Here is a 27813-nt window from a genome sequence, read left to right on the forward strand (position 1 = left end):
CAACGAATAAACTCCGTCACCTGTGGAAGGAACCTCAGAAGCAGCAGCACCACTCACAGCCACCAAAGGGAGTCCATGGACAGAACTTGCCGAAGTACCATTCATGACCACAGGAGGGAGTTCGATAACAGAATTCACAACAGTACCCCCCCCTTGAGGAGGGGTCACCGAACCCTCACCAGAGCCCCCAGGCTGATCAGGATGAGCCAAATGAAAGGCACAAACTAGATCGGCAGCATGAACATCAGAGGCAAAAACCCAGGAATTATCTTCCTGACCATAACCCTTCCACTTGACCAGGTACTGGAGCTTCCGTCTCGAAATACGAGAATCCAAAATCTTCTCCACCACATACTCCAACTCCCCCTCGACCAACACCGGGGCAGGAGGATCAACGGAGGGAACCATAGGCGCCACATATCTCCACAATAATGATCTATGGAACACATTATGGATGGCAAAAGAAGCTGGAAGGGCCAAACGAAATGACACAGGATTGAGAACTTCAGAAATCTTATACGGACCAATGAAACGAGGCTTAAACTTAGGAGAGGGACAATGTCAAATTGTCCACCACATGAGTCCAAATCTGCTGCAACCTGTCCACCACAGTATCCACACCAGGACAGTCCGAAGACTCAACCTGCCCTGAAGAGAAACGAGGATGGAAACCAGAATTACAGAAAAAGGGCGAAACCAAAGTAGCCGAGCTGGCCCGATTATTAAGGGCGAACTCAGCCAAAGGCAAGAAGGACACCCAATCATCCTGATCAGCAGAAACAAAGCATCTCAGATATGTTTCCAAGGTCTGATTGGTTCGTTCGGTTTGGCCATTTGTCTGAGGATGGAAAGCCGAAGAAAAAGACAAATCAATGCCCATCTTAGCACAAAAGGACCGCCAAAACCTCGAAACGAACTGGGAACCTCTGTCCGAGACGATGTTCTCCAGAATGCCATGCAAACGAACCACATGCTGGAAAAACAATGGCACCAAATCAGAGGAGGAAGGCAATTTAGACAAGGGTACCAAATGGACCATCTTAGAGAAGCGATCACAAACCACCCAAATGACTGACATCCTTTAAGAGACAGGGAGATCTGAAATAAAATCCATGGAAATATGCGTCCAGGGCCTCTTCGGGACCGGCAAGGGCAAAAGCAACCCACTGGCAAGAGAACAGCAGGGCTTAGCCCGAGCACAAGTCCCACAGGACTGCACAAAAGAACGCACATCCCGTGACAAAGAAGGCCACCAAAAGGATCTAGCCACCAAATCTCTGGTACCAAAGTTTCCCAGATGAACCGCTAACATCGAACAATGAACCTCAGAGATAACTCTACTAGTCCATCTATCAGGGACAAACAGTTTCTCCGCTGGACAACGGTCAGGTCTATCAGCCTGAAATTTCTGCAGCACACGCCGCAAATCAGGGGAGATCGCAGACAAAATTACCCCCTCTTTGAGAATACCCGCCGGCTCAGGAACATCCGGAGAGTCAGGCACAAAACTCCTTGACAGGGCATCAGCCTTCACATTCTTAGAGCCCGGAAGGTACGAAACCACAAAATCGAAAAGGGAGAAAAACTGCGACCATCGAGCCTGTCTAGGATTCAACCGTTTGGCAGACTCGAGATAAGTCAAATTCTTGTGATCTGTCAAGACCACCACGCGATGCTTGGCTCCTTCAAGCCAATGTCGCCACTCCTCGAATGCCCACTTCATGGCCAACAACTCTCGATTGCCAACATCATAATTGCGCTCAGCAGGCAAAAATTTTCTAGAAAAGAAGGCACATAGTTTCATCAACGAGCAATCAGAACTTCTTTGCGACAAAACAGCCCCTGCTCCAATCTCAGAAGCATCAACCTCGACCTGAAACGGAAGTGAAACATCTGGCTGGCACAACACAGGGGCAGAAGAAAAACGACGCTTCAACTCCTGAAATGCCTCTACAGCTGCAGAGGACCAATTGACCACATCAGCACCTTTCTTGGTCAAATCAGTCAACAGTTTAGCAACACTAGAAAAATTAGCGATGAAGCGACTGTAAAAATTAGCAAATCGCAGGAACTTCTGCAGGCTCTTCACAGATGTCGGCTGAGTCCAATCATAAATGGCCTGAACTTTAACAGGGTCCATCTCGATAGTAGAAGGTGAAAAAATGAAACCCAAAAATGAAACCTTCTGAACTACAAAGAGACATTTCGACCCCTTCACAAGCAAGGAATTCGCACGAAGGACCTGGAACACCATTCTGACCTGCTTCACATGAGACTCCCAATCATCCGAAAAGACCAAAATATCATCCAAATATACAATCATGAATCTATCCAGGTACTCTCGGAAGATGTCATGCATAAAGGACTGAAACACAGATGGAGCGTTAGGAAGCCCGAATGGCATAACCAAGTACTCAAAATGGCCCTCGGGCATATTAAATGCTGTTTTCCATTCATCGCCTTGTTTAATACGCACAAGATTATACGCCCCTCGAAGATCTATCTTGGTGAACCAACTAGCCCCCTTAATCTGAGCAAACAAATCAGACAGCAGCGGCAAAGGGTACTGAAATTTGACTGTTATCTTATTAAGAAGGCGGTAATCAATACAAGGTCTCAAAGAGCCATCCTTCTTGGCCACAAAAAAGAACCCTGCTCCCAACGGTGATGACGACGGGCGAATATGACCTTTCTCCAAGGATTCCTTTATGTAACTCTGCATAGCGGCGTGCTCTGGCACAGATAAATTAAACAGTCGGCCCTTAGGAAACTTACTACCAGGAATCAAATTGATAGCACAATCGTAATCCCTATGAGGAGGTAGGGCACCGGATTTGGGCTCTTCAAATACATCCCGGTAATCTGACAAAAACTCAGGGACTTCAGAAGGAGTGGAAGACGAAATTGACAGCAATGGAACATCACCATGTACCCCCTGACAACCCCAGCCGGACACAGACATAGATTTCCAATCCAAAACTGGATTATGGACCTGTAGCCATGGCAACCCCAAAACGACCACATCATGCAGATTATGCAACACCAAAAAGCGAATATCCTCCTGATGTGCAGGAGCCATGCACATGGTCAATTGAGTCCAGTACTGAGGCTTATTCTTGGCCAAAGGCGTAGCATCAATTCCTATCAATGGAATAGGATGCTGCAAGGGCTCCAAGAAAAAACCACAGCCCCTGGCAAACTCCAAGTCCATCAAATTCAGGGCAGCGCCTGAATCCACAAATGCCATAACAGAGTAGGACGACAGAGAGCAAATCAGAGTAACGGACAAAAGAAATTTAGACTGTACCGTACCAATGGTGGCAGACCTAGCGAACCGCTTAGTGCGCTTAGGACAATCGGAGATAGCATGAGTGGAATCACCACAGTAAAAACACAGCTCATTCTGACGTCTGTGTTCTTGCCGTTCAACTCTGGTCAAAGTCCTATCACACTGCATACATTTCAAAAACCTGACCTGCACATCCAAACATAGACTAAGTGTGAACAGGTGCTGAACCTAGAGTCGCCAACTCGTATATAGTTAAATAAATAAGGCAGCACACTGCAGCGCTAGAACATACAAACTTGAAATACGAAATTTGAACTGCATTACTGCACTAGAAATATGAAAAATGAGAGCGTTTAGCGCATAAAAATGGCCAATTTTATGTGTACCTGGTAGCCACTTTACGGCATCTCTCTTATACCAGGTCCTACGCTTGCCTTACCTCGCTGAGAATAAACGTCTCCATCTGAATGGGTACATGTGAAACCTCTTCCTAGACTAAAATTCTCTCTCTCTATGGAGGGGTATTGGACCTGCTGTAATTAAAACACCTGTGGCTAGAAGGCAGAGTGCACGATCAGAAGGCTAGAGAATACATTTCAAAAACCTGACCTGCACATCCAAAACATAGACTAAGTGTGAGCAGGTGCTGAACCTAGAGTCGCCAACTCGTATATAGTTAAATAAATAAGGCAGCACACTGCAGCGCTAGAACATACAAACTTGAAATACGAAATTTGAACTGCATTACTGCACTAGAAATATGAAAAATGAGAGCGTTTAGCGCATAAAAATGGCCAATTTTATGTGTACCTGGTAGCCACTTTACGGCATCTCTCTTATACCAGGTCCTACGCTTGCCTTACCTCGCTGAGAATAAACGTCTCCATCTGAATGGGTACATGTGAAACCTCTTCCTAGACTAAAATTCTCTCTCTATGGAGGGGTATTGGACCTGCTGTAATTAAAACACCTGTGGCTAGAAGGCGGAGTGCACGATCAGAAGGCTAGAGAATACATTTCAAAAACCTGACCTGCACATCCAAACATAGACTAAGTGTGAAGAGGTGCTGAACCTAGAGTCGCCAACTCGTATATAGTTAAATAAATAAGGCAGCACACTGCAGCGCTAGAACATACAGACTTGAAATACGAAATTTGAACTGCATTACTGCACTAGAAATATGAAAAATGAGAGCGTTTAGTGCATAAAAATGGCCAATTTTATGTGTACCTGGTAGCCACTTTACGGCATCTCTCTTATACCACAGCCCCTGGCAAACTCCAAGTCCATCAAATTCAGGGCAGCGCCTGAATCCACAAATGTCATAACAGAATAGGACGACAGAGAGCAAATCAGAGTAACGGACAAAAGAAATTTAGACTGTACCGTACCAATGGTGGCAGACCTAGCGAACCGCTTAGTGCGCTTAGGACAATCGGAGATAGCATGAGTGGAATCACCACAGTAAAAACACAGCCCATTCTGACGTCTGTGTTCTTGCCGTTCAACTCTGGTCAAAGTCCTATCACACTGCATAGGCTCAGGCCTATGCTCAGAGAATACCGCCAAATGGTGCACAGTTTTGCGCTCACGCAAGCGCCGATCGATCTGAATGATCAAGGACATAGACTCATTCAGACCAGCAGGCGTGGGAAATCCCACCATGACATCCTTAAGGGCTTCAGAAAGACCCTTTCTGAAAATTGCCGCCAGGGCACGCTCATTCCACTGAGTAAGCACAGACCACTTTCTAAACTTCTGACAGTACACCTCCGCTTCATCCTGACCCTGACACAAAGCCAGCAAGATTTTCTCTGCCTGATCCACTGAATTAGGTTCATCATAAAGCAATCCAAGCGCCAGAAAAAACATATCTACATCACGCAATGCAGGATCTCCTGGCGCAAGGGAAAATGCCCAGTCTTGAGGGTCACCACGCAACAAAGAAATAATGATTTTTACTTGTTGAACGGGGTCACCAGAGGAGCGAGGTTTCAAAGCTAGAAACAATTTACAATTATTTTTGAAATTCAGGAACTTAGATCTATCCCCAGAAAACAAATCAGGAATTGGAATTCTAGGCTCTAAAATCGGATTCTGAACCACAAAATCTTGAATGTTTTGTACCCTTGCAGTGAGATGATCTACACAAGAGGACAGACCTTGAATGTCCATATCTACACCTGTGTCCAGAACTACCCAAAGGTTAAGGGGAAAAGAAAGACAAAACACACTGCAAAGAAAAAAAAAATGGTCTCAGAATTTCTCTTATCCCTCTATTGAGATGCATTAATACTTTGGGCCAGCTGTACTGTTATGGACCTGGTGGTTAGGAGCACCAGGAACGACCTGATGGTTAAACTCACACAAGACAATCTCTGGGAAGTGGGAACTCTGCTGACCGCAACCCCTAATCCTATCACACAACTAGAAATAGCCATGGAGCGTACCTAACACGGCCTAGACGCCTCTTCACAGCCTAAGCGCTAACTAGCCCTAGAAATAGAAAATAAAGCCTACCTTGCCTCAGAGAAATTCCCCAAAGGAAATGGCAGCCCCCCACATATATTGACTGTGAGTAAAGATGAAAGTCACAAACACAGAAATGAAACAGGTTTCAGCAAAGAGAGGCCCAACTTACTAAACAGACTGAGGATAGGAAAGGTATCTTTGCGGTCAGCACAAAAAACTACAAAAAGACCACGCAGAGTGTGCAAAAAGACCTCCGCACCGACTCACGGTGCGGAGGTGCCACTCTGCCTCCCAGAGCTTCCAGCTAGCAAAACAAAATCATGATAGCAAGCTGGACGAGAAAACAATGAACAAATAATAACTAGCAGGGACTTAGCTTCTGCTGGAGTAGACAGGTCACCAGAAAGATCCAAGAGCGAACTGAACCAGTACAAGAACATTGACAGCTGGCATGGAGTAACGATCTGAGTGGAGTTAAATAGAGCAGCCAGCCAACGAATAAACTCCGTCACCTGTGGAAGGAACCTCAGAAGCAGCAGCACCACTCACAGCCACCAGAGGGAGTCCATGGACAGAACTCGCCGAAGTACCATTCATGACCACAGGAGGGAGTTCGATAACAGAATTCACAACACCAACCCATCTGATCCACACAGGCAAAGAACTCAAACTAAACCATAGATTCCATAAAAATATGTTATGTCTAATAATGAGAAATGACACAGGGAAGTTCTGAACACATGAATAGCGAGAGTTGCAAAAAGTCATGAAAAGTCATGATACCAGCAGAAATCTATCAGTAATTAGAAAGCAATCTTGCCACTTAGTGAAAAATAATATAAACTGGTTCAATTAGTGGCCAGTTAAAAGTTTTTTCATTACCAAGGTGCCACACAATAAACATCTCATGATGGGTAAAAGCCACGAGCTGTCTCAAGACCTTCACAACCTTACAGTTGCAAAACATACAGTATTATGGTATTGGTTACAGAAGCACTACCATTTCAGACAGAAGAGTGAAAAGAATTATCAGAACAGCCAAGGGCAACCTATCGAGAGATATAGAAAGACCTGGAATCTACAGGTACAATTGTTTCAAAACAAAACTGTAAGTAATGCACTCAACTTCATGGCTCGCTACGAAAGACTCAATTGCTGAACAAAAAGCATGTTATGTTAAAAGTTTACTCATCAACATTTAGACAAGCTTGTGAAATACTGGGAGAATATAGTCTTCTCAGATAAGAACAAAATTGAACCCTTTGGATGTCATAATGCACACTATGTTTGGAGGCCAAAAGGCACTGCATATCACCCCAAAAGCACCATACCACCAGTGAAGATGATCGACAAATAAACAAGTGTACCAAGACATACTTGATAAAAATCTGCTGCCATCTACCAGGATGATGAAGATGAAACGAGGGTGGATACTTCACAGCAAGACAATGATACCAAACACAAGCCAAGAAAACTCTCATTTGGTTTCAGAGGAAGAAAATAAAGCTGCTAGAATGGCCTAACCATCAGCTGATGTGAATCCAATAGAAAATGTATAGATATAAATAGACAAAAATAAAGCTCAGAGTTTATAGAATGAGCCCACAGAACCTTCAGGATGTGAAGAGTGTTTGTGTGGAAGAATGGGCCAAAATCAGACCTGGGCAATGCATGTGACTTAGTTCTCTATATAGGAGGTGTCTTGAAGCTGTCATCACCAACAAAGGCTTTTGTACGAAGTATTAAATAACTTTCAGTAAGCATGTTCAATACTTTTCCTTGTGTCACTTTTCATTATTACACATAACTTAATTTATGGACATCTATGGTTTGATTTTTTTGGCCTATACCGGTGTCTGGTGAGAATTTCATGATAATAGCACCTTTAGAAATATATTTACTTACAAAATTGGTGACGTGTTCAATATTCATTTTACCAGCTCTATGTATTGTTGGGATTCTGTCTCTCTGGTAGACATTACGCATTAGTCCTCAGGTAGCGTTAACACAGGTAATGCAGTGTTTGTCTAAATACATGCAGTTTTTATTGATTTCCGCAGGTGGCACAGTACCAAAACAAATTCATAAACATAAATCCCTAGCCTTGTCCATTTGTTAACTAAGCAGAACAGACCCTGTTTACTCATACATAGTTGAGCTACCCCACAGCTATTGTTCATAACAACCACTAATACTTGCGGTTCTCCTCATGCGGGCTGTACAGACTCCTCTCAGAGAAGGATTCTGACCTATCTCTCTCTTTGGCTCCAAGACACATCCAGTCTGGTCAGCTTCCCTGAGCTGACTGACTAAGGATAACAGCTAGCCTAGTTATATGCAGGGCTGGTCAGGTCAGATGATATAATCAGAACCTGTAGAGCAGAATTTAACCACAGCCTACTGGGCTTTGCTACAATTAATGACTCTAAAAATGCCATTGGAGCCCAGATTGAGGTAAATGAGGGAGGCTCCAGAGTCTTGTTGTGCCCATAAGTAGCCAGTTTGTACATCGTCTTCTGGTGAACACCCAGAGTAGACACATTTACTACTTAAAGGGAATCTGTCACTCCCTGGGACGTGCATAACCTATTAATATGGGGATTCACCATGACTATGCAGGGAGGATGTGAGGAGAGCACCTTATCATTGGCATGCCAGAGGTTACTGGGGCGGAAGTCGCAGTGACCTGCCTGCGCAGAAGATCCCTGAATTCACTGCCTATAGAAGGGAGGAAAAAGTATGTTAGTGTGACTTGCTTGGGAGGGGGGTGATATTATAGTGAGCCTGGAATAAATCAATAGCATAAAGAAATAAAATAACTTTTCTCAACAACAAGACCGGTAATATGAGGCACACAGGCAGGACTAGTGTAATATTTCTATTACCTGTGTGCCCATATTAATAGGTTATATACGTCCCAGGGGTGACAGATTCCCTTTAATCTGTATTTGGTATTTTGACTGTAGAAATATAGCTGATTATTACTACAGTTTCACTGGATGCCATAAAACAAACCCTGAGGTCTTTAAACATATTAAAACAATCATACACTTTGTGAAAGCTGATCGAGTGCTAATGAGGTGTGATATAATAGTAATTGCACATCAAAGACCTATTCTGTCAGCTTTTAATTTCTGTGGACATAAAATTGAAAATAAAATAAACAGTCATATGTGAGACATTTAATTGCCTCTAAAAATGTCCATTGTGCCAAACTTGTAACAAAGGAAAACGTTAAGACTTCCTCAGTAACTATGGCTTCTCATTAGTCAAGTGCTCTTTTTGTGTAAGATGAAAATTATTTTAGCGCCTCAGGGCTTTTCAGAGACGGTTCGCTCTACAGATAATCTGCCCAGGAGGAAACCCGTCTCAGAACAGATGCAAAAAGTCAAAATGATTGCAATGCATGCACGGGACACGTTCTATAAAGACATGGCTGCTCTATCAGGTTAGGATAACATTCTTACTGTTTTTCTGAAATATATCACTTTCTGACATAGTAATTTATTGACTGGAGCTCAATCGAAGAGTCACAAATAATAGATTGCTGGAAACAGAGAGCAAACTGAATACATATACTGTATATTGTAAGGATGCAGCTGGACAACTCATGGATGAGAGATTTGTGTCACCTAGGTGGTTATCCTTGATTATGTGAAGCCCGGAAGAGCAGGCTTCATCATTATTAGCGCTGAGGGTTTTTAATGGGCCAGGATTTGGGGTCCAGGTTTTATGAGCTGCTAGACGAGTTGGGTGGGACTAGCTGATCCCATATCTCCAATTGAGGCATTGCAGCCCTTTTAATAGGCAGCAGAGCTGCCTCAAATGTGGTCTGTGTGTGCAGGCTGAAAGACCTTGTTTATATGGCTCAGCCAGAGGTTGTGAGTGAAGGACTGACATCTAAATGGGTGAGCCCGTGCCCTGTATGGAATGTTTATTTTCTGTTTTGGTTTTGCTTTGTGCAGGGCCGGCTCCAGGTTTTCATGGGCCCTGGGCGTAAGAATGCCGGTGGGCCCCTTTAGCACATACCAGAATTCATAATGTACCGATATGGCAGAGAAATATAGGTATAGTACAATGCCAAAGGTTTCACTTACTTCTTACATTACATGAGTGATATCTATTGTACATTCTACATTAGCTTAGAAACCGGACAGTATAGTCCTCTATACAGAATAATGAGCCCCATATATTCCTACAAACAGAATAATGAGCCCCATATATTGCCCCATACAGTATAATGGACCCATATAGTGCTCCATACAGTATAATTGGCACCACATTGTCCTCTATACAGAATAATGAGCCCCATATATTGCTCCAAACAGAAAATGAGCCCAATATTATGCTCCGTACAGAATAATGAGCCTCATATAATGCTCCATACAGTATAATGGGCACCACAGAGTGCTCCATACAGAATGAGCCGCATATATTGCTCCTTACGGAATTGACCCCTTATAATGCTCCATACAGTATAGTGAGCCACATATAATTCTCCATACAGTACATAATGGGCCCGATCTATTGCTTCATATATAATGGGCCTCATACAATGCTTCATACAGTATATGATTGACCCCATACAGTATGATGAGTCCCATATATTGCTCCATACAGAATGGGCCCCATATGATGCTCCATACAGAATGAGCTCCATATAATACTCCTTACAGAATGGGTACCATATAATGCTCCAAAAATAATTGGCCCCATAAGATGCTCCATGTATAATGGGCCCCATATAATGCTTCATATATAATTGGCCATATAAAATGCTCCATATATAATTAGTCCCATAAGATGCTTCATATATTATTGGCCCCATATACTGCTCCATATGTAATTGTCCCCATATACTGCTCCATATTGAATTGGCCCCATAAGATGCTCCATATTAAATTGGCTCCATATTAAATTGGCCCCATATAATGCTCCATATTGAATTGGCCCCATAAGATGCCTCATATTAAATCGGCCCCATATAATGCTCCCTATAGAATTGGTAACATAAGATGCTCCCTATATTATTGGCCCCATAAGATGCGGTGGCCGGCACTATAGCGCACCAGTGTCCCCAATGGCCAATGGGCCCCCTGCCTGCTCAGGGCCCCGACACTTGCCCGGGTGCGCCGGGTGCTGACGTCGGCCCTGGCTTTGCGTCCAGAAGAGGCTGGTTGTTTGGACTTTATCTGGAAGGTTATGCAGATAACAATCTTCACCTGTATTGGACTCGACCACATTGACTACCTGTGTGGAACATAACATATGTATCTTAAACAACAGAACATATGTATCTCACAGAACAAAATGTATGTATCCCAAAGAACAGAATATATATATATATATATATATATATATATATATATATATATATATATATATATATATATATACAACCCCTGGCAAAAATTATGGAATCACCGGCCTTGGAGGATGTTCATTTTCATGTTCAGTTGTTTAATTTTGTAGAAAAAAAGCAGATCACAGACATGGCACAAAACTAAAGTCATTTCAAATGGCAGCCTTCTGGCTTTAAGAAACACTAAAAGAAATCAACAACAAAAATTGTAATGGTTACTTTTTTAACCAAGCATAGGGGAAAAATTATGGAATCACTCAATTCTGAGGACAAAATTATAGAATCACCCTGTAAATTTTCATACCCAAAAATAACACTTGCATCAAATTAGATCTGCTCGTTAGTCTGCATCTACTGTAAAAAGGAGTGATCACTTGGAGACTGATACTTGGAGAGCTGTTGCACCAAGTGGACTGACATGAATCATGGCTCCAACACGAGAGATGTCAATTGAAACAAAGGAGAGGATTATCAAACTCTTTTTATCAAAAGACGGTAAATCATCACGCAATGTTGCAAAAGATGTTGGTTGTTCACAGTCAGCTGTGTCTAAAATCTGGACCAAATACAAACATCGGAAGGTTGTTAAAGGCAAACATACTGGTAGAACAAGGAAGACATCAAAGCGTCAAGACCGGAAACTTAAAGCAATATGTCTCCAAAACAGGAAATGTAAAGATTATAGGGGATATCCCTGCCATCTTATCAGATATTGGAGCCGATTCCTGCTAATCCTGGAATCAATAATTTCCTCCACCACAAATTGTTCTTGCCCATCAATCACCACAGGCTGCGGAGGTGGCACAACACGTCCCTGGAAGGTATTAGGAGATACAGGCTTTAGTAAAGATACATGAAAAACTGGGTGTACCTTCATAGTCCTAGGCAGCTTCAGACGGCAGGCCACAGAGCTCACAATACCGTTGATCTTGATAGGGCCAATTAATTTCTGTCCAAGTTTTTGTGAAGGAACGTTTAACTTCAGATTCTTAGTTGATAACCACATGGAATCTCCTACCTTGAACATGGGTGCAGGTTTACATAATCTATCAGCCGATCTCTTATAATGTTCTTGAGCCGTGGTCAGGGATTCCTTCAGAACCTCCAAATTTTGCCTCATCGCAGTCAGTCTTTCCTCAACTGCTGAAACCGGAGAATTAATTGGAGACCTAGGTATGATACACGGATGATAACCCAGATTGGCAAAGAAAGGAGTGATCTTAGTGGAGGCGCTCTGAGAATTGTTATATGAAAATTCGGCTAACGGCAGTAACTCCAACCAATCATCCTGGAGATGGCTGACATAGTATCTTAGATATTGTTCCAACGTCTGGTTGGTACGCTCATTCTGACCATATGTCTGGGGATGGTAAGCGGAAGAGAGACAGACATTAATATTGAGTGCAGAGCAAACCCCCTTTCAGAATCTTGAAGTGAACTGTACTCCATGGACAGAGATGATCTCATCCGGGACCCCATGCAGCCGGAAGCCATTCTGAATAATATCCTTAGCTGAGGGGAGACCGATGCATGGAACAAAATGAGCGGCTTTAGTCAGGCGATCAACTACCACCATGATCGTATTCATGCCCCTGATGTAGGCAGCTCCACAATAAAGTCCATTGATATAGACCCCCAAGGGCGGAACGGAACAGGTAATGATTGCAGAAGACCCTGTAGGTGTCACATGAGGAATCTTGTAACGAGCACATACCTCGCAAGAGAGAACATAGTCCTTAGTATCCTTCAGGCAAGTTGGCCACCAGAAAAATCGGCTTAGGAACTCTTGTGTCTTCTGTACTCCCCTGTGACCAGCCAACATGGAGTCATGTACCAAATTGAGGATCTGCAGACGGACGGCCTCAGGGATGTAGATACGTCGATCTCTGAACCACATGCCACCCTTAAAGACAAGATTAATATCAACAGGTGGGTTGGCCAGAAATACATCACCGTCATAAGCCTCCTTGCACTTCTTCCACAAGTCCTGATCGTGTATAACTCCGATGAAATTGGCATCAGATAGAATGGTCTTGGACAGGGCTCCAGGTACAGAATCCGCAGCATGGATTCGGGATAAAGCATCAGCCTTCCAATTATGAGAACCTGGATGGTACGAGATAACAAAATTAAATTGATTTAAAAATAAATTCCAACGAGCCTGACGAGGAGAAAAACATCTAGCGGATCTGAGGAACTCTAAATTGCGATGGTCAGTTAGCACTACGATCTGTTGTGCAGCTCCTTGCAGATGATGCCTCCATTCCTTGAAAGTCGCAATAATAGCCAGCAATTCCTTGTCTCCCACATCGTAATTCTTCTTTGCTGAGGTTAGTTTACGGGAAAAGAAAGCACAAGGATGTAGCAGACCCTTCTCTCCAGTTCTTTGGAAGAGAATAGCCCCCAAAGCATTATCAGAAGCGTCCACCTCCACAATGAAAGAAAGTGTTGGATCTGGGTGTATCAACAGCGGTTCTGAGGTGAAACAGATCTTAAGCCGATCAAAAGCTTCTTGAGCCTGTGATGACCACTTAAAGGGCTTTTCCTTCTTTGTCAAGGAAGTAATGGGACGGACAATATCAGAAAAATTTCGAATAAAACCAATAAAACATTGGACCTCCTTAACGTTCTTGGGTACCGGCCAGTCAAGAATAACCTGAATCTTACCAGATTCCATGTTCAGCCCCTGGGGAGAGATGATATAACCTAAGAACTGTATCTCAGAATGATGGAACTCGCATTTCTCCAGCTTGATATACAGATGGTTCTCTTTCAGATGTCTTAAAACACCTTTGACATGTTCTTCATGTTCCTGTAGAGAGTCAGAAAAGATTAGAATATTGTCCAAATAGATCACCACAAACTGGTCCAACAAATCTCTGAAAATGTCATTAGCAATGTGTTGAAACGTTGCAGGGGCATTACAAAGCCCGAAGGGCATCACTAGATATTCAAAGTGTCCATACCGGCATCTGAATGCTGTGTTCCACTCATCCCCTGGACGAATACGCACCAAATTATAAGCCCCATGAAGATCCAGTTTAGAGAACACCTTAGCATGGCGGACTCTTTCCAGTAATTCAGGAATCAGAGGCAAAGGGTAACGATTCTGTATGGTTACCTCATTGGCTCTCGATAGTCCACACAGGGTCTCAGGGACCCATCCTTTTTAACAAAAAATATAGGTGCCCTTGCTGGTGAGGAAGAAGGACGTATGAAGCCTTAGGCCAGATTTTCATCAATATACTCCTTTAAGGCTTGAAGCTCAGGTGCCGCCAAAGGGTATACGTTACCAAAAGGAATAGCTGCCCCAGGAAGCAGCTCAATGGGACAGTCATAATGCCTGTGTGGAGGAAGCTGATCTGCATTCTTCTTGTCACAAATGTCAGAGAACTCTTTATATGCTGAAGGTAAAGTAAATACCTGTACAGGTGGTTCCGTAGCTGTGGTCTCGGGGACAGCTTCAGTTAATGCTGAGTTGCTCCTTGTTGGAAAGATAATCTCCTTGGTCTCCCAATTGATAGTTGGATTCTGAGAACGCAGCCAAGGTATGCCTAAAATCACAGAAAAATGAGGAGACAAAATTAGCAAGAAAGAGAGTGGCTCCTGATGATTAGGCTCCAACAAAATCTCAAGGGGTGCGGTCTTCTGATCCACAGGCTCGGAGATTAAAGGTGACCCATCCACTGTTTCAATGGTAATTGGAGAGGCTCTTTGATGAATTTCAATAACATGTTCCTTGGCAAATGCGATATCCATAAAATTGTCACCTGCGCCACAGTCAATCATAGCTGCACTGGAAATCCACTGTCCTGAACACAGGATCTTAATTGGCAGAGAACATTGAGAGCTCTTTTCATTTAGCTCCTTGGGTGGTGAAGTCATAGAAAGTGAATGAAAAACAGCGTTTAAAGGCAGGCTACATTCAGAGATGTCAGTTTCATCATCACAGTTGTCCTATTCTCCTACCGCTGCTTACACCTTGTTAGGCCGCTTGGGACACTTGGGACAGTTGATTAAAAAATGGTCAGACTGGCTGCAGTAGAAACATAGACTTTCTCGAAGGCGATGCTCCTGGTGCTCATTACTCTCGCGCCTCTGAACGGAATGAATTTGCATGGGCACCTCCTCTACCTCTCGAGATGTTTTACCTGCAGGCTCTATGGAAGGAAGGGAAAAGTTAGAAATACGGTTATATGCAGCAAATTTCTCCTGCCTATGCTCAGTAAGGTGAATGTCAATGTGCACACAATGCTGTATAAATGTTTCCAGCTCTTGTGGTGATTCAGGGAGAGCTAATTCATCCTTTACAATGCTAGACAGACCCCTTTTAACCCCTTAGTGACAGAGCCAATTTGGTACTTAATGACCGAGCCAATTTTTACAATTCTGACCACTGTCACTTTATGAGGTTATAACTCTGGAACGCTTCCAACGGATCCCGTTGATTCTGAGACTGTTTTTTCGTGACATATTGTACTTCATGTTAGTGGTAACATTTCTTCGATATTACTTGCGATTATTTATGAAAAAAACGGAAATATGGCGAAAATTTTTAAAATGTTGCAATTTTCAAACTTTGTTTTTTTATGCCCTTGAATCAGAGACATTTCCCACATGTCTACTTTCCATCAGCACAATTTTGGAAACAAAATTTTTTTTTGGTTAGGGAGTTATAAGGGTTAAAAGTTAACCAGCAATTTCTCATTTTTACAACACAATTTTTTTTTAGGGACCACATCACATTTGAAGTCATTTTGAGGGGTCTATATGATAGAAAATAACGAAGTGTGACACCATTCTAAAAACTACACCCCTCAAGGTTCTCAAAACCACATGCAAGAAGTTTATTAACCCTTTACGTGCTTCACAGGAACTGAAACAATGTGGAAGGAAAAAATGAACATTTAACTTTTTTTTGCAAACATCTTAATTCAGAACCATTTTTTTTATTTTCACATGTGTGAAAACAAAAATGTAACCATAAATTTTGTTATGCAATTTCTCCTGAATACGCCAATACTCCATATGTGGGGGTAAACCACTGTTTGGGCGCACCGCAGAACTTGGAAGTGAAGGAGCACCGTTTGACTTTTTCAATGCAGAATTGGCTGGAATTGAGATCGGACGCCATGTCGCGTTTGGAGAGCCCCTGATGTACCTAAACAGTGGAAACCCCCCACAAGTGACACCATTTTGGAAACTAGACCCCTTAAGGAACTTATCTAGATGTGTGGTGAGCACTTTGAACCCCCAAGTGCTTCACGGAAGTTTGTAACGTAGAGCTGTGAAAATAAAAAATCGCTTTTGTTTACACAAAAATGATCTTTTCGCCCACAAATTCTTATTTTCACAAGGGTAACAGGAGAAATTAGACCACAAAAGTTGTTGTGCGATTTCTCCTGAATACGTCGATACCTCATGTGGGGGTAAACCACTGTTTGGGCGCACCGCAGAGCTTGGAAGGGAAGGAGTGTCGTTTTACTTTTTCAATGTAGAATTGTCTGGAATTGAGATCAGGCGCCATGTTGCGTTTGCAGAGCCCCTGGTGTGCCTAAACAGTGGAAACCCCCCACAAGTGACACCATTTTGGAAACTAGACCCCTTAAGGAACTTATCTAGATGTGTGGTGAGCACTTTGAACCCCCATGTGCTTCACAGAAGTTTATAACGTAGAGCCGTGAAAATAAAAAATCGCATTTTTTCTACAAAAATGATTTTTTGCCCCCCAAATTTTTATTTTCACAAGGGTTACAGGAGAAATTAGACCACAAAAGTTGTTGTGCAATTTCTCCTGAGTACGTCGATACCCAATATGTGGGGGTAAACCACTGTTTGGGCGCACCGCAGAGCTTGGAAGAGAAGGAGTGCCGTTTTACTTTTTCAATGTAAAATTGGCTGGAATTGAGATTGGACGCCATGTCGCGTTTGGAGAGCCCCTGATGTGCCTAAACAGTGGAAACCCCCCACAAGTCACACCATTTTGGAAACTAGACCCCTTAAGGAACTTATCTAGATGTGTGGTGAGCACTTTGAACCCCCAAGTGCTTCACGGAAGTTTATAACGTAGAGCCGTGAAAATAAAAAATCGCTTTTGTTTACACAAAAATGATCTTTTCGCCCACAAATTCTTATTTTCACAAGGGTAACAGGAGCAATTAGACCACAAAAGTTGTTGTGCAATTTCTCCTGAGTACGTCCATACCCAATATGTGAGGGTAAACCACTGTTTGGGCGCACCGCAGAGCTTGGAAGGGAAGGAGTGCCGTTTTACTTTTTCAATGTAGAATTGTCTGGAATTGAGATCAGACGCCATGTCGCGTTTGGAGAGCCCCTGATGTGCCTAAACAGTAGAAATCCCCCACAATTGACCCCATTTTGGAAAATAGACCCCCCATGGAACTTATCTAGATGTGTGGTGAGAACTTTGAATGCCCAAGTGCTTCACAGAAGTTTAGAATGCAGAGTCGTGAAAATAAAAAATATTTTTTTTTCCACAAATAAGATATTGTAGCCCCCAAGATTTTATTTTCACAAGGGTAACAAGAGAAATTGGACCCCAAAAGTTGTTGTCCAATTTGTCCTGAGTATGCAGGTACCCCATATTTGGGGGTAAACCACTGTTTGGGCGCACGGCAGAGCTCGGAAGGAAGGTGCGCCGTTTTGGAATGCAGACTTTGATAGAATGGTCTGCGGGCGTTATGTTGCATTTGCAGAGCCCCTGATGTACCTAACCAGTAGAAACCCTCCACAAGTGACCCCATTTTGGAAACTAGACCCCCCAAGGAACTTATCTAGATGTGTGGTGAGAACTTTGAATGCCCAAGTGCCTCACAGAAGTTTAGAATGCAGAGTCGTGAAAATAAAAAATATTTTTTTTTCCACAAAAAAGATATTGTAGCCCCCAAGTTTTTATTTTCACAAAGGTAACAGGAGAAATTGGACTGCAATAGTTGTTGTCCAATTTATCCCGAGTACGCTGATGCACCATATGTGGGGGTTAACCACTGTTTGGGCGCACGGCAGAGCTCGGAAGGGAAGGAGCGCCGTTTTGGAATGCAGACTTAGATAGAATGGCCTGTGGGCGTTATGTTGCATTTGCAGAGCCCCTGAAGTACCTAAACAGTAGTAACCCCCCACAAGTGACCCCGTTTTGGAAACTAGACCCCCCAAGGAACTTATCTAGATGTGTGGTGAGAACTTTGAATGCCCAAGTGCTTCACAAAAGTTTATAATGCAGTCATAAAAATAAAAAATAGTTTTTTTTTCCACAAAAAAGATTTTGTAGCCCCCAAGTTTTTATTTTCACAAGGGTAACAGGAGAAATTGGACCCTAAAAGTTGTTGTCCAATTTATTCCGAGTACGCTGATGCCCCATATGTTGGGGTAACCCACTGTTTGGGCACACGGCAGAGCTCAGAAGGGAGGGAGCACCATTTGACTTTTTGAGCGCAAAATTGGCTGTCGTGTTTGGATACCCCCTGATGTACCTAAACAGTGGAAACCCCCCAATTCTAGCTCCAACCCTAACCCCAACACACCCCTAACCCTAATCCCAACCTGATCCATAATCCTAATCACTAACCCTAACGATAATCACAACTCTTACCCCAAAACAACCCTAATGTCAACCCTAACCATAACCCTAATCAAAACCCTAAATCCAACACACCCCTAATCCTAATCTCAACCCTAACCTCAAACCTAACCCTAATCCCAATACACCCCTAATCACAACCCTAACCTTAACCCTAATCCCAAACCTAACCCTAATCCCAAGCGTAACCCTAATGCCAACCCTCACCCTAATACCAACCCTAATCCAAACCCTAACCCTAATCCCAACTCTAACCCTAACCTTAGCCCCAACCCTAACCCTAGCCCTAAGGCTACTTTCACACTTGCGTCGTTTGGCATCCGTCGCAATCCGTCGTTTTGGACAAGAAACGGATCCTGCAAATGTGCCCGCAGGATGCGTTTTTTGCCCATAGACTTGTATTGCCGACGGATCGTGACGGATGGCCACACGTCGCGTCCGTCGTGCACTGGATCAGTGTTTTGGCGAGCCGTCAGCACAAAAAAACGTTCAATGTAACGTTTTTTTGTACGTCGCATCTGCCATTTCTGACCGCGCATGCGTGGCCGTAACTCCGCCCCCTCCTCCCCAGGACATAGATTGGGCAGCGAATGCGTTGAAAAACTACACCCGCTGCCCACGTTGTGCACAATTTTCACAACGTGCGTCGGTATGTCGGGCCGATGCATTCTGACTGCCCCGTACCGACGTAAGTGTGAAAGAAGTCTAACCCTAAATTTAGCACCATCCCTAACCCTAAATTTAGCCCCAACCCTAACCCTAAATTTAGCCCCAACCCTAACCCTAAATTTAGCCCTAACCCTAGCCCTAACCCTAGCCCTAACCCTAACCCTAGCCCTAACCCTAACCCTAGTCCTAACCCTAGCCCTAACCCTAGCCCTAACCCTAGCGATCACATCGGAGGACAGAGAAATTAAAAAGAAATCGCGTTTTTTTTTTTTTTTTTTGCGATCGCCGGTAAACGGTTAATTACCGGCGATCGCAAAAGCGGGGTCGGTAAAAAAAAAACCCAAATCATGTTCTCTGGGGTCTCGGCTACCCCTCAGCCGAGACCCCGGAGAAAGTCCGACTCTGGGGGGCGCTATTTACTTTTTCCACAGCGCCGTTAATTAATGGTGCTGTGGTTTAAGTACCCTTAGCGGCCGCCGTTAAAAGGCGTATCGGCGGTCGCTAAGGGGTTAAAAATGGGCAATTGTCAAAAGCATTATTACACACAATACTTTGGATCTATCATTAGGAAAACGGTCAGCATGCACATCAAAATATAGCATACATTGATTCACAAAGCCACGAAATTTGTCGCGATCAACCTTAAATCTGAATGGGGGCAACATAGGTGGGCTAGCTGGTGGCGGTTGCCCAGAGGGTAGAGTGGCTTGTGCCGCTACTTGTGTGCTTATGTCCTGAAAAGCCCGTCCATACTGGGACTCCATGCCAGCAAGTTTGTTTTCCTGGGCCGCCATTCGGGTGCTTAAGTCCTGCAAAGTTTGTCCAAACACTTGTTCATTGCGTTCAATGCTTCAAAACTTCTTTTGCAGACCTTGTTCCAGCAGTCTCCTCTTTTAAGGCTAGAGTATCCTGTAAAGATTATAGGGGATAACTCAGGAGACTCTTTGCGTGGAACAAGACAACTACAGGACACAGTTTTATAAGTGGTAAAGTCTATATTATCACACGGTGATTCAAACAGGTGCAGAGAGAAACTCAGGTCCAAAACACTTGGTGTAAATATTAAATGCAGCTTAACAGTCTATAGGAACTTTAGATGAAAACACAATCAAACAGAAAGTCTATGAAGCACAGTTGTACTTGAGGATACTTGACACGAGTAAGTCCTTGTTTAGTCCAAACACAGATAGATATGCTTATAAGGCAGTTCAAGCAATGTCTTAGCTCAACCAGGAAGGCCTGGGTGATAATTTCAGGTTTAAGCAGAGCATCAACAGCTTACATGTCCAGCAAATGCAGATGGAAACAAACACAAGCAGCCAGGTGGAGGAGGATTACTGGAAACCGATGTTTGCAGCAGAAACTCAGAGCTGAGTAGCAGGATCTCCACACAGGTTCACAGGAGCAGGTGCAAAGCCAGGGAGCCCCCAGGGTAAGAAGCTGGATGCAAGGCAGAAGACTCTAGCACAGACTAAAGGCTGGGGTGGAGTTATATAGCAGGAAGACAGTGCACATGAGACCAAAGACACCATCTTGGAAAAAGGCAATAATGCACAAAAGGTAATAAAAAATGTTCAGAGTCCTGACAGGAAGCGGACAACAAAACAAATGAGGAACGAATGGGTGGAAACTGGAGTCAACGTCTGTGATCGAACTGTAAGAAACCGCCTAAAGGAAATGGGATTTACATACAGAAATGCTAAACGAAAGCCATCGTTAACACCTAAACAGAAAAAAACAAGGTTACAATGGGCTAAGGAAAAGCAATCGTGGACTGTGGATGACTGGATGAAAGTCATATTCAGTGATGAATCGCAAATCTGCATTGGGCAAGGTGATGATGCTGGAACTTTTGTTTGGTGCCGTTCCAATGAGATTTATAAAGATGACTGCCTGAAGAGAACATGCAAATTTTTACAGTCATTGATGATATGGGGCTGCATGTCAGGTAAAGGCACTGGGGAGATGGCTGTCATTACATCTTCAATAAATGCACAAGTTTATGTTCATATTTTGGACACTTTTCTTATCCCATCAATTGAAAGGATGTTTGGGGATGATTAAATCATTTTTCAAGATGATAATGCATCCTGCCATAGAGCAAAAACTGTAAAAACTTTCCTTGAAAAAAGACACATAAGGTCAATGTCATGGCCTGCAAATAGTTAGGATCTCAATCCAATTGAAAATCTTTGGTGGAAGTTGAAGAAAATGGTCCATGACAAGGCTCCAACCTGCAAAGCTGATCAGGCAACAGCAATCAGAGAAAGTTGGAGCCAGATTGATGAAGAGTACTGTGTGACACTCATTAAGTCCATGCCTCAGAGACTGCAAGCTGTTATAAAAGCCAGAGGTGGTGCAACAAAATACTAGTGATGTGTTGGGAGTGTTTTTTTGTTTGTTTGGTTTTCTTGATTCCATAATTTTTTCCTCAGAATTGAGTGATCCCATAATTTTTTCCATATGCTTGGTTAAAAAAGTAACCATTACTGACTACCACATTTTTTGTTCTTGATTTCTTTTACTATTTCTTAAAGCTAGAAAGTTGCCATTTGAAATGATTTTAGTTTTGTGCCATGTCTGTGATCTGCTTTTTTTCTACAAAATTAAACAACTGAATGAACATCCTCCAAGGCCAGTGATTCCATAATTTTAGCCAGGGGTTGTATAGATATACATATATATATATACAGTTAGGTCCATATATATTTGGACAGAGACAACATTTTTCAGACTTTCAGCTTTCATTTGAGGGTATCCACATTAATATTGGGTGAAGGGTTTAGGAGTTTCAGCTCCTTAACATGTGCCACCCTGTTTTTTAAAGGGACCAAAAGTAATTGGACAGATTAAATAATTTTAAATAAAATGTTCATTTCTAGTACTTGGTTGAAAACCGTTTGTTGGCAAGGACTGCCTGAAGTCTTGAACTCATGGACATCACCAGACGCTGTGTTTCCTCCTTTTTGATGCTCTGCCAGGCCTTCACTGCGGTGGTTTTCAGTTGCTGTTTGTTTGTGGGCCTTTCTGTCTGAAGTTTAGTCTTTAACAAGTGAAATGCATGCTCAATTGGGTTGAGATCAGGTGACTGACTTGGCCATTCAAGAATAGTCCACTTCTTTGCTTTAAAAAACTCCTGGGTTGCTTTGGCTTTATGTTTTGGGTCATTGTCCATCTGTAGTATGAAACGACGACCAATCAGTTTGGCTGCATTTGGCTGGATCTGAGCACACACTATGGCTCTGAATACCTCAGAATTCATTTGGCTGCCTCTTTCCTGTGTCACATCATCAATAAACACTAGGGACCCAGTGCCACTGGCAGCCATGCATGCCCAAGCCATCACACTGCCTCCGCCGTGGTTTACAGATGATGTGGTATGCTTTGGATCATGAGCTGTACCACGCCTTCGCCATACTTTTCTCTTTCCATCATTCTGGTAGAGGTTGGTTTTGGTTTCATCTGTCCAAAGAATGTTGTTCCAGAACTGTGCTGGCTTTTTTAGATGTTTTTTTAGCAAAGTCCAGTCTAGCCTTTTTATTCTTGATGCTTATGAGTGGCTTGCACCGTGCAGTGAACCCTCTGTATTTACTTTCATGCAGTCTTCTCTTTATGGTAGATTTGGGTATTGATACGCCTACCTCCTGGAGAGTGTTGTTCACTTGGTTGGCTATTGTGAAGGGGTTTCTCTTCACCATGGAGATTATTCTGCGATCATCCACCCACTGCTGTCTTCCGTGGGCGCCCAGGTCTTTTTACATTGATGAGTTCACCAGTGCTTTCTTTCTTTCTCAGGAGGTATCAAACTGTAGATTTTGCCACTCCTAATATTGTAGCAATTTCTCGCATGGGTTTTTTCTGTTTTCGCAGCTTAAGGATGGCTTGTATCACCTGCATGGAGAGCGCCTTTGACCGCATGTTTACTTCACAGCAAAACCTTCCAAATACAAGCACCACTCCTCAAATCAACTCCAGGCCTTTTATCTGCTTAACTGAGAATGACATAACAAAGGGATTGCCCACACCTGTCCATGAAATAGCCTTGGAGTCAATTGTCTAATTACTTTTGGTCCCTTTAAAAACCGGGTGGCACATGTTAAGGAGCTGAAACTCCTAAATCCTTCATCCAATTTTAATGTGGATACCCTCAAATGAAAGCTGAAAGTCTGAACTTCAACTGCATCTGAATTGTTTTGTTTAAAATTCAATGTGGTAATGTCTATAACCAAAATTAGAAAAATGTTGTCTCTGTCCAAATATATATGGACCTAACTGTATCCCACAGAACAGATCATATGTATCCCAAAGAACAGAGTATATGTATTCCACAGAGTTTGTTCTTTACATCGATTGAATAAAGATATTATGCAATATAATTATTCCATTCTAAAGAGATGCAAAGCATCTTTTGTTGTTCTATATAACTTTCTTAAAGGGATAACTGTTTTTTGAGTGGTACTCGGATTATATTCTTCCTCCTTAAAATCTGCCTCCTAGATTTCTGCTTTCCATGGGGCAGTGCACTCCAGAAGATTGACCTTTTGGACCAGCGAGCATGGTCATATCACTTGTCCATACTGAGCTCTCTCTCAGGCTGCTGACAGAGGTACAATAGCTTTGCCTACCCAGCATGAGACAAGCACAGGGACCAATACGGCGGTCCAGCCAGACCTGCAGTGTCTAAAGCATAGAGCATGCAAGCGCCCGTTGCTTTCCTAGATATCTGGCCATCTCTGAGACTGCATAGTTGGCCGTTAACCTATACAGTGACCCAGTAAACTAATCAATTAAAAGTTCCTCCATTCTTGAAAGCAAAGGTGATTTTTTAATAAGAGCTAAATTGCAAATTTGCTTGAGTTTTTGAGCATTTTGCAATTTTTCCCAATTAATAAGATGAGAAAACTCCATTAACTATGAGAAAAATTGGAGCTGACTCTGAACATGTTTAATGAATGTAACTAAGAATATGCCAAACAGCCAGAAAATATCTTCAAAATTCTTAAAATTGGAGTCACACTTTATAAGAATGACATCTTCAACCCAGAAAGATGACAGTACAGACCTCATTTGTATTTCTCCATCCCTTCCTTGGGTACAACCTTGCTCTTTCTTACCTCACCTTTGCCTATATGTTGGGGTCTCTGAAGTATTACATTCCCATCACAGTTTAACCCTTCTCTACCTTATTGCATACATCACCATGATAGGACTGCATGGAAGTAGATGACTATGACTTTATGGGGTGTCCTGGGATGGCCACGAAATTGGAATGCATATCTTATCAGAGCCGTCTGCTGGACCTATGAAAAATGTGCCATCATGAGAAGTAAATTCAGTATATTTTTCTTTTTCCACACAGTTAAGACTAGGAAATAGATTCAGTTTGCGAAGCTGCTGAACAAGAAGGAAGACATCTGCTTTGATGTTAACATTTAATCTCTTATTACTCCATGGATTAGAGGTGAAATTGTCACAGTTGTCACAGCTTCACAGCCAGAACCTTGTTGCCTACACTGATTAATATTGTAGAGCTGTTAGAAGGATTTGCAATTCATCGTTATTACTATTGCTACAGACAGGGATGTAAAGCATTGTTGTGTTCTGTAGGTAAACTCTGGTTGTATTATTTGGTAAAAAGTCACCATTGGGCAATTTATGACATGGTTATCTTTACACTATGACGGTAAACCATATGGGGGAGGGTTGCAACAGAAAGAACCCCATCAGTGTTGATGGCCCTTGCTGCTAAACGGTGGCTTACCATTTCATTTACTCCAGAGCTGCATTTACAATTCTGTTGGTTCTTAGGCTTCTTTCAAACTTCTGTCGGTACGGGGCCGTCACGAAGCGTCGGCGCAACGTCCCGGCGGAAGTGTTTTCTTTCATATTTCCGTCTGCGTTGCCCAGCAGGAAAGATCGTGAGAGCGATATTTCCTGCTGGGCATGCGCAGTGTGAAACACTGGATGGGACGTACGGAAAAATGTTCTCCTGAATGTTTTTCTGAGACGACGGGCCGCCAAAACCCGACGTATCCAGTGCACAACGGACGCAACGTGTGGCCATACGTCGCGATCCTTCGGCAATACAAGTCTATGGGAAAAAAACGCATCCTGCGAGCAAATTTGCCAAAACGACGCATTGTGACGGATCCAAATAAATAAACGGAAATGTGAAAGTAGCCTTACTCGTTGGCAAACACTTCAACAACTAAGGCCACATACAAACTACATAAGTGTTAGAAGTTAAGTACTCTGTTATGACATCTTTATACTAGTAAATTGGGTTCAGACGTATCCTTTGGCATATCCATTTACTTCAGGGCTATCCTGCTCAGGTGGATTCTCTAAGTCTCAGGTTAGGGTGTACAACACAGACTGAAGGCGATGGCACAGTGGGCAGTAGTTTACGGATGGCAAGTGGAATATCGAGAACCAGGATAGTAGGTAGACAAGCGGAGCAGGGAACATGAGAAGACACAGTCAGGAATTTACAACTTATACAAACACAGAAACTTAAGATGTAAATATAGTCCAGAACTTGTTATATCATTTGTAATATGAACAGCTGGTTAATTGCAGATCTAAATCAGAAGCTAATGCAGATTGTTGAAACAAACAGGAGTTTGTGGTGATGATTGTCAGATGAGAAAAGTGGTGAGACAAACTACTAGGCTTAACAGAACTGAAAACAAGGATATTTGACACTCTTAGAAGGCCTTGGTGATGATTTTATGAGAGCTCACCAGGCAACTTATAAAAGCCACCATAGCACACAGCAAAGGACAACAGTCAAAGGGAAAGGGATTATGGCCCGGCCCTGGAGCCGAGACAAGTGAATTACACAAAAGAAGTCCAACACATAAGTATTTGAGCTCTGCTTGAACTGCTTTCTATTTGTGTTCTTTTTTTGCAGGACACAAAAGTGTAGTCTATGTCACCAATAGAAAGCAGTGAAATCAGAGTCCAAACGTTCAAGCATTGGACTCCATTTGGCTCATTGAAGTACATGAATATGCCATGCCTAATTACTGTTTTCATCTATAAATGCATTACCCTGACATAGCGCACAGTATAGAGCACTTCTCTGGTGTGAACATGGCCTAAGCTGACCTTTCATTACTACAGAGGGCATTTTATTCCCATAATAGATGGCTGTATGGAGTTTGGTGTAATTATGACACTTCCAAGAATGTGCAGTCACTAAGTAGAGAACGCTGATTATTTACCGTATATGTTGTATATGTTCATATATTGCGTATGTCATCATATATTCTCAAGTGCAAATCTGTTATATTGTGACATTAGTTAAAATCGAGAACAGCAGAAAAGTTATAAAAACACAAAAAATAATAATTTTGCAGCACAAAATAATAATCTTTCGCAGTCTCAGCGGAATGATAAACTAATGAGAATATGTAACAAATGGCGGCATCTCCGGTGAATTTATCTGCTTGCATCTTCTGTGTGGGAGAAAAGAGAATGTTTACATTTTTTGTTCCTAATTTACATGTAATAAATTATTCAGCAGAAAATGTTGCTTCTTTTAAATGTTAAGAACTGAAAAATGAATATCAAAAACCCCCAAAAGTTCTTTTAATAAGGTAAGAAATGAAATGAGTGGAGCTCAGAGGCAAGATGACCACTATATTCTCAGCTATCTACATATAGCAGAGAGATGTCAGTAAATCAATGAAAATAAGTATTAATTATTATTTTGGCTGTTTCCACTTTACAGCTCCCTACCAGGTCACATTTTCATTTGATGTGGGGAACGGGCCCTTGGATGTCTCTTTGCAGTCAATCTCAGCTTTAAATGATGGTCAGTGGCATCAAGTCAGAGCTGAGAGGACTATTAAAGAAGTCAGTCTGATCATAGACAACCAGCCAAGAAAACTAGTGCCGAGTCCATCTGATAGACGAGTCCGTGTCCTACCCAATGCTCAGCTGTATGTAGGTGAGTAGAGGACTACTTTATGTCTCAATGTTTGTTAATACCAATGTTATAAGGTATTTGTTTCCTCCAGGAGGGACTTCATCCCGGCATAAAGGCTTTGTGGGCTGTTTACGTTCTCTCAAGATAAATGGACAAACTCTAGACTTGGAAGAAAAGGCCCGGGTGACCCTGGGTATCCGTCCAGGATGCCCAGGTCACTGTAGCAGCTATGGAAACTTATGTCATAATAACGGGAAGTGTGTGGAGAAACGGAATGGATACACCTGCGACTGCACTAACTCTGCCTATGAAGGACCTTATTGTACAGAAGGTGAGAAGTTTCATGACAGGAATCATTGGACCTGAATGTTCTCACCTGTCTAAGCAATGCATTCTTGTTGGGAGGAGCACCTAATGATAAACTGCTGGAAAGGTAGGGATTCACATGCCCTTCAATCCTTGGGATCATTGGTATTGGGGGATCATCATA

General features: G+C 42.7%; 1 protein-coding gene across 1 annotated transcript in view; it reads left to right on the plus strand.

Moving 5' to 3' along the window:
* Positions 1-27813, plus strand: part of LOC138642083 (contactin-associated protein-like 5) — a 484494-nt gene that overhangs the window by 430601 nt on the left and 26080 nt on the right. Inside the window, exons 17-18 of the mRNA XM_069730012.1 lie at positions 27126-27344; positions 27415-27654. Of these exons, the coding sequence (XP_069586113.1) occupies positions 27126-27344; positions 27415-27654 (459 nt within the window). The remainder of the gene's footprint in view (positions 1-27125; positions 27345-27414; positions 27655-27813) is intronic.

Source organism: Ranitomeya imitator, chromosome 1 (genome assembly GCF_032444005.1).
Source record: "Ranitomeya imitator isolate aRanImi1 chromosome 1, aRanImi1.pri, whole genome shotgun sequence".
Classification (NCBI taxonomy): Eukaryota; Metazoa; Chordata; class Amphibia; order Anura; family Dendrobatidae; genus Ranitomeya; species Ranitomeya imitator.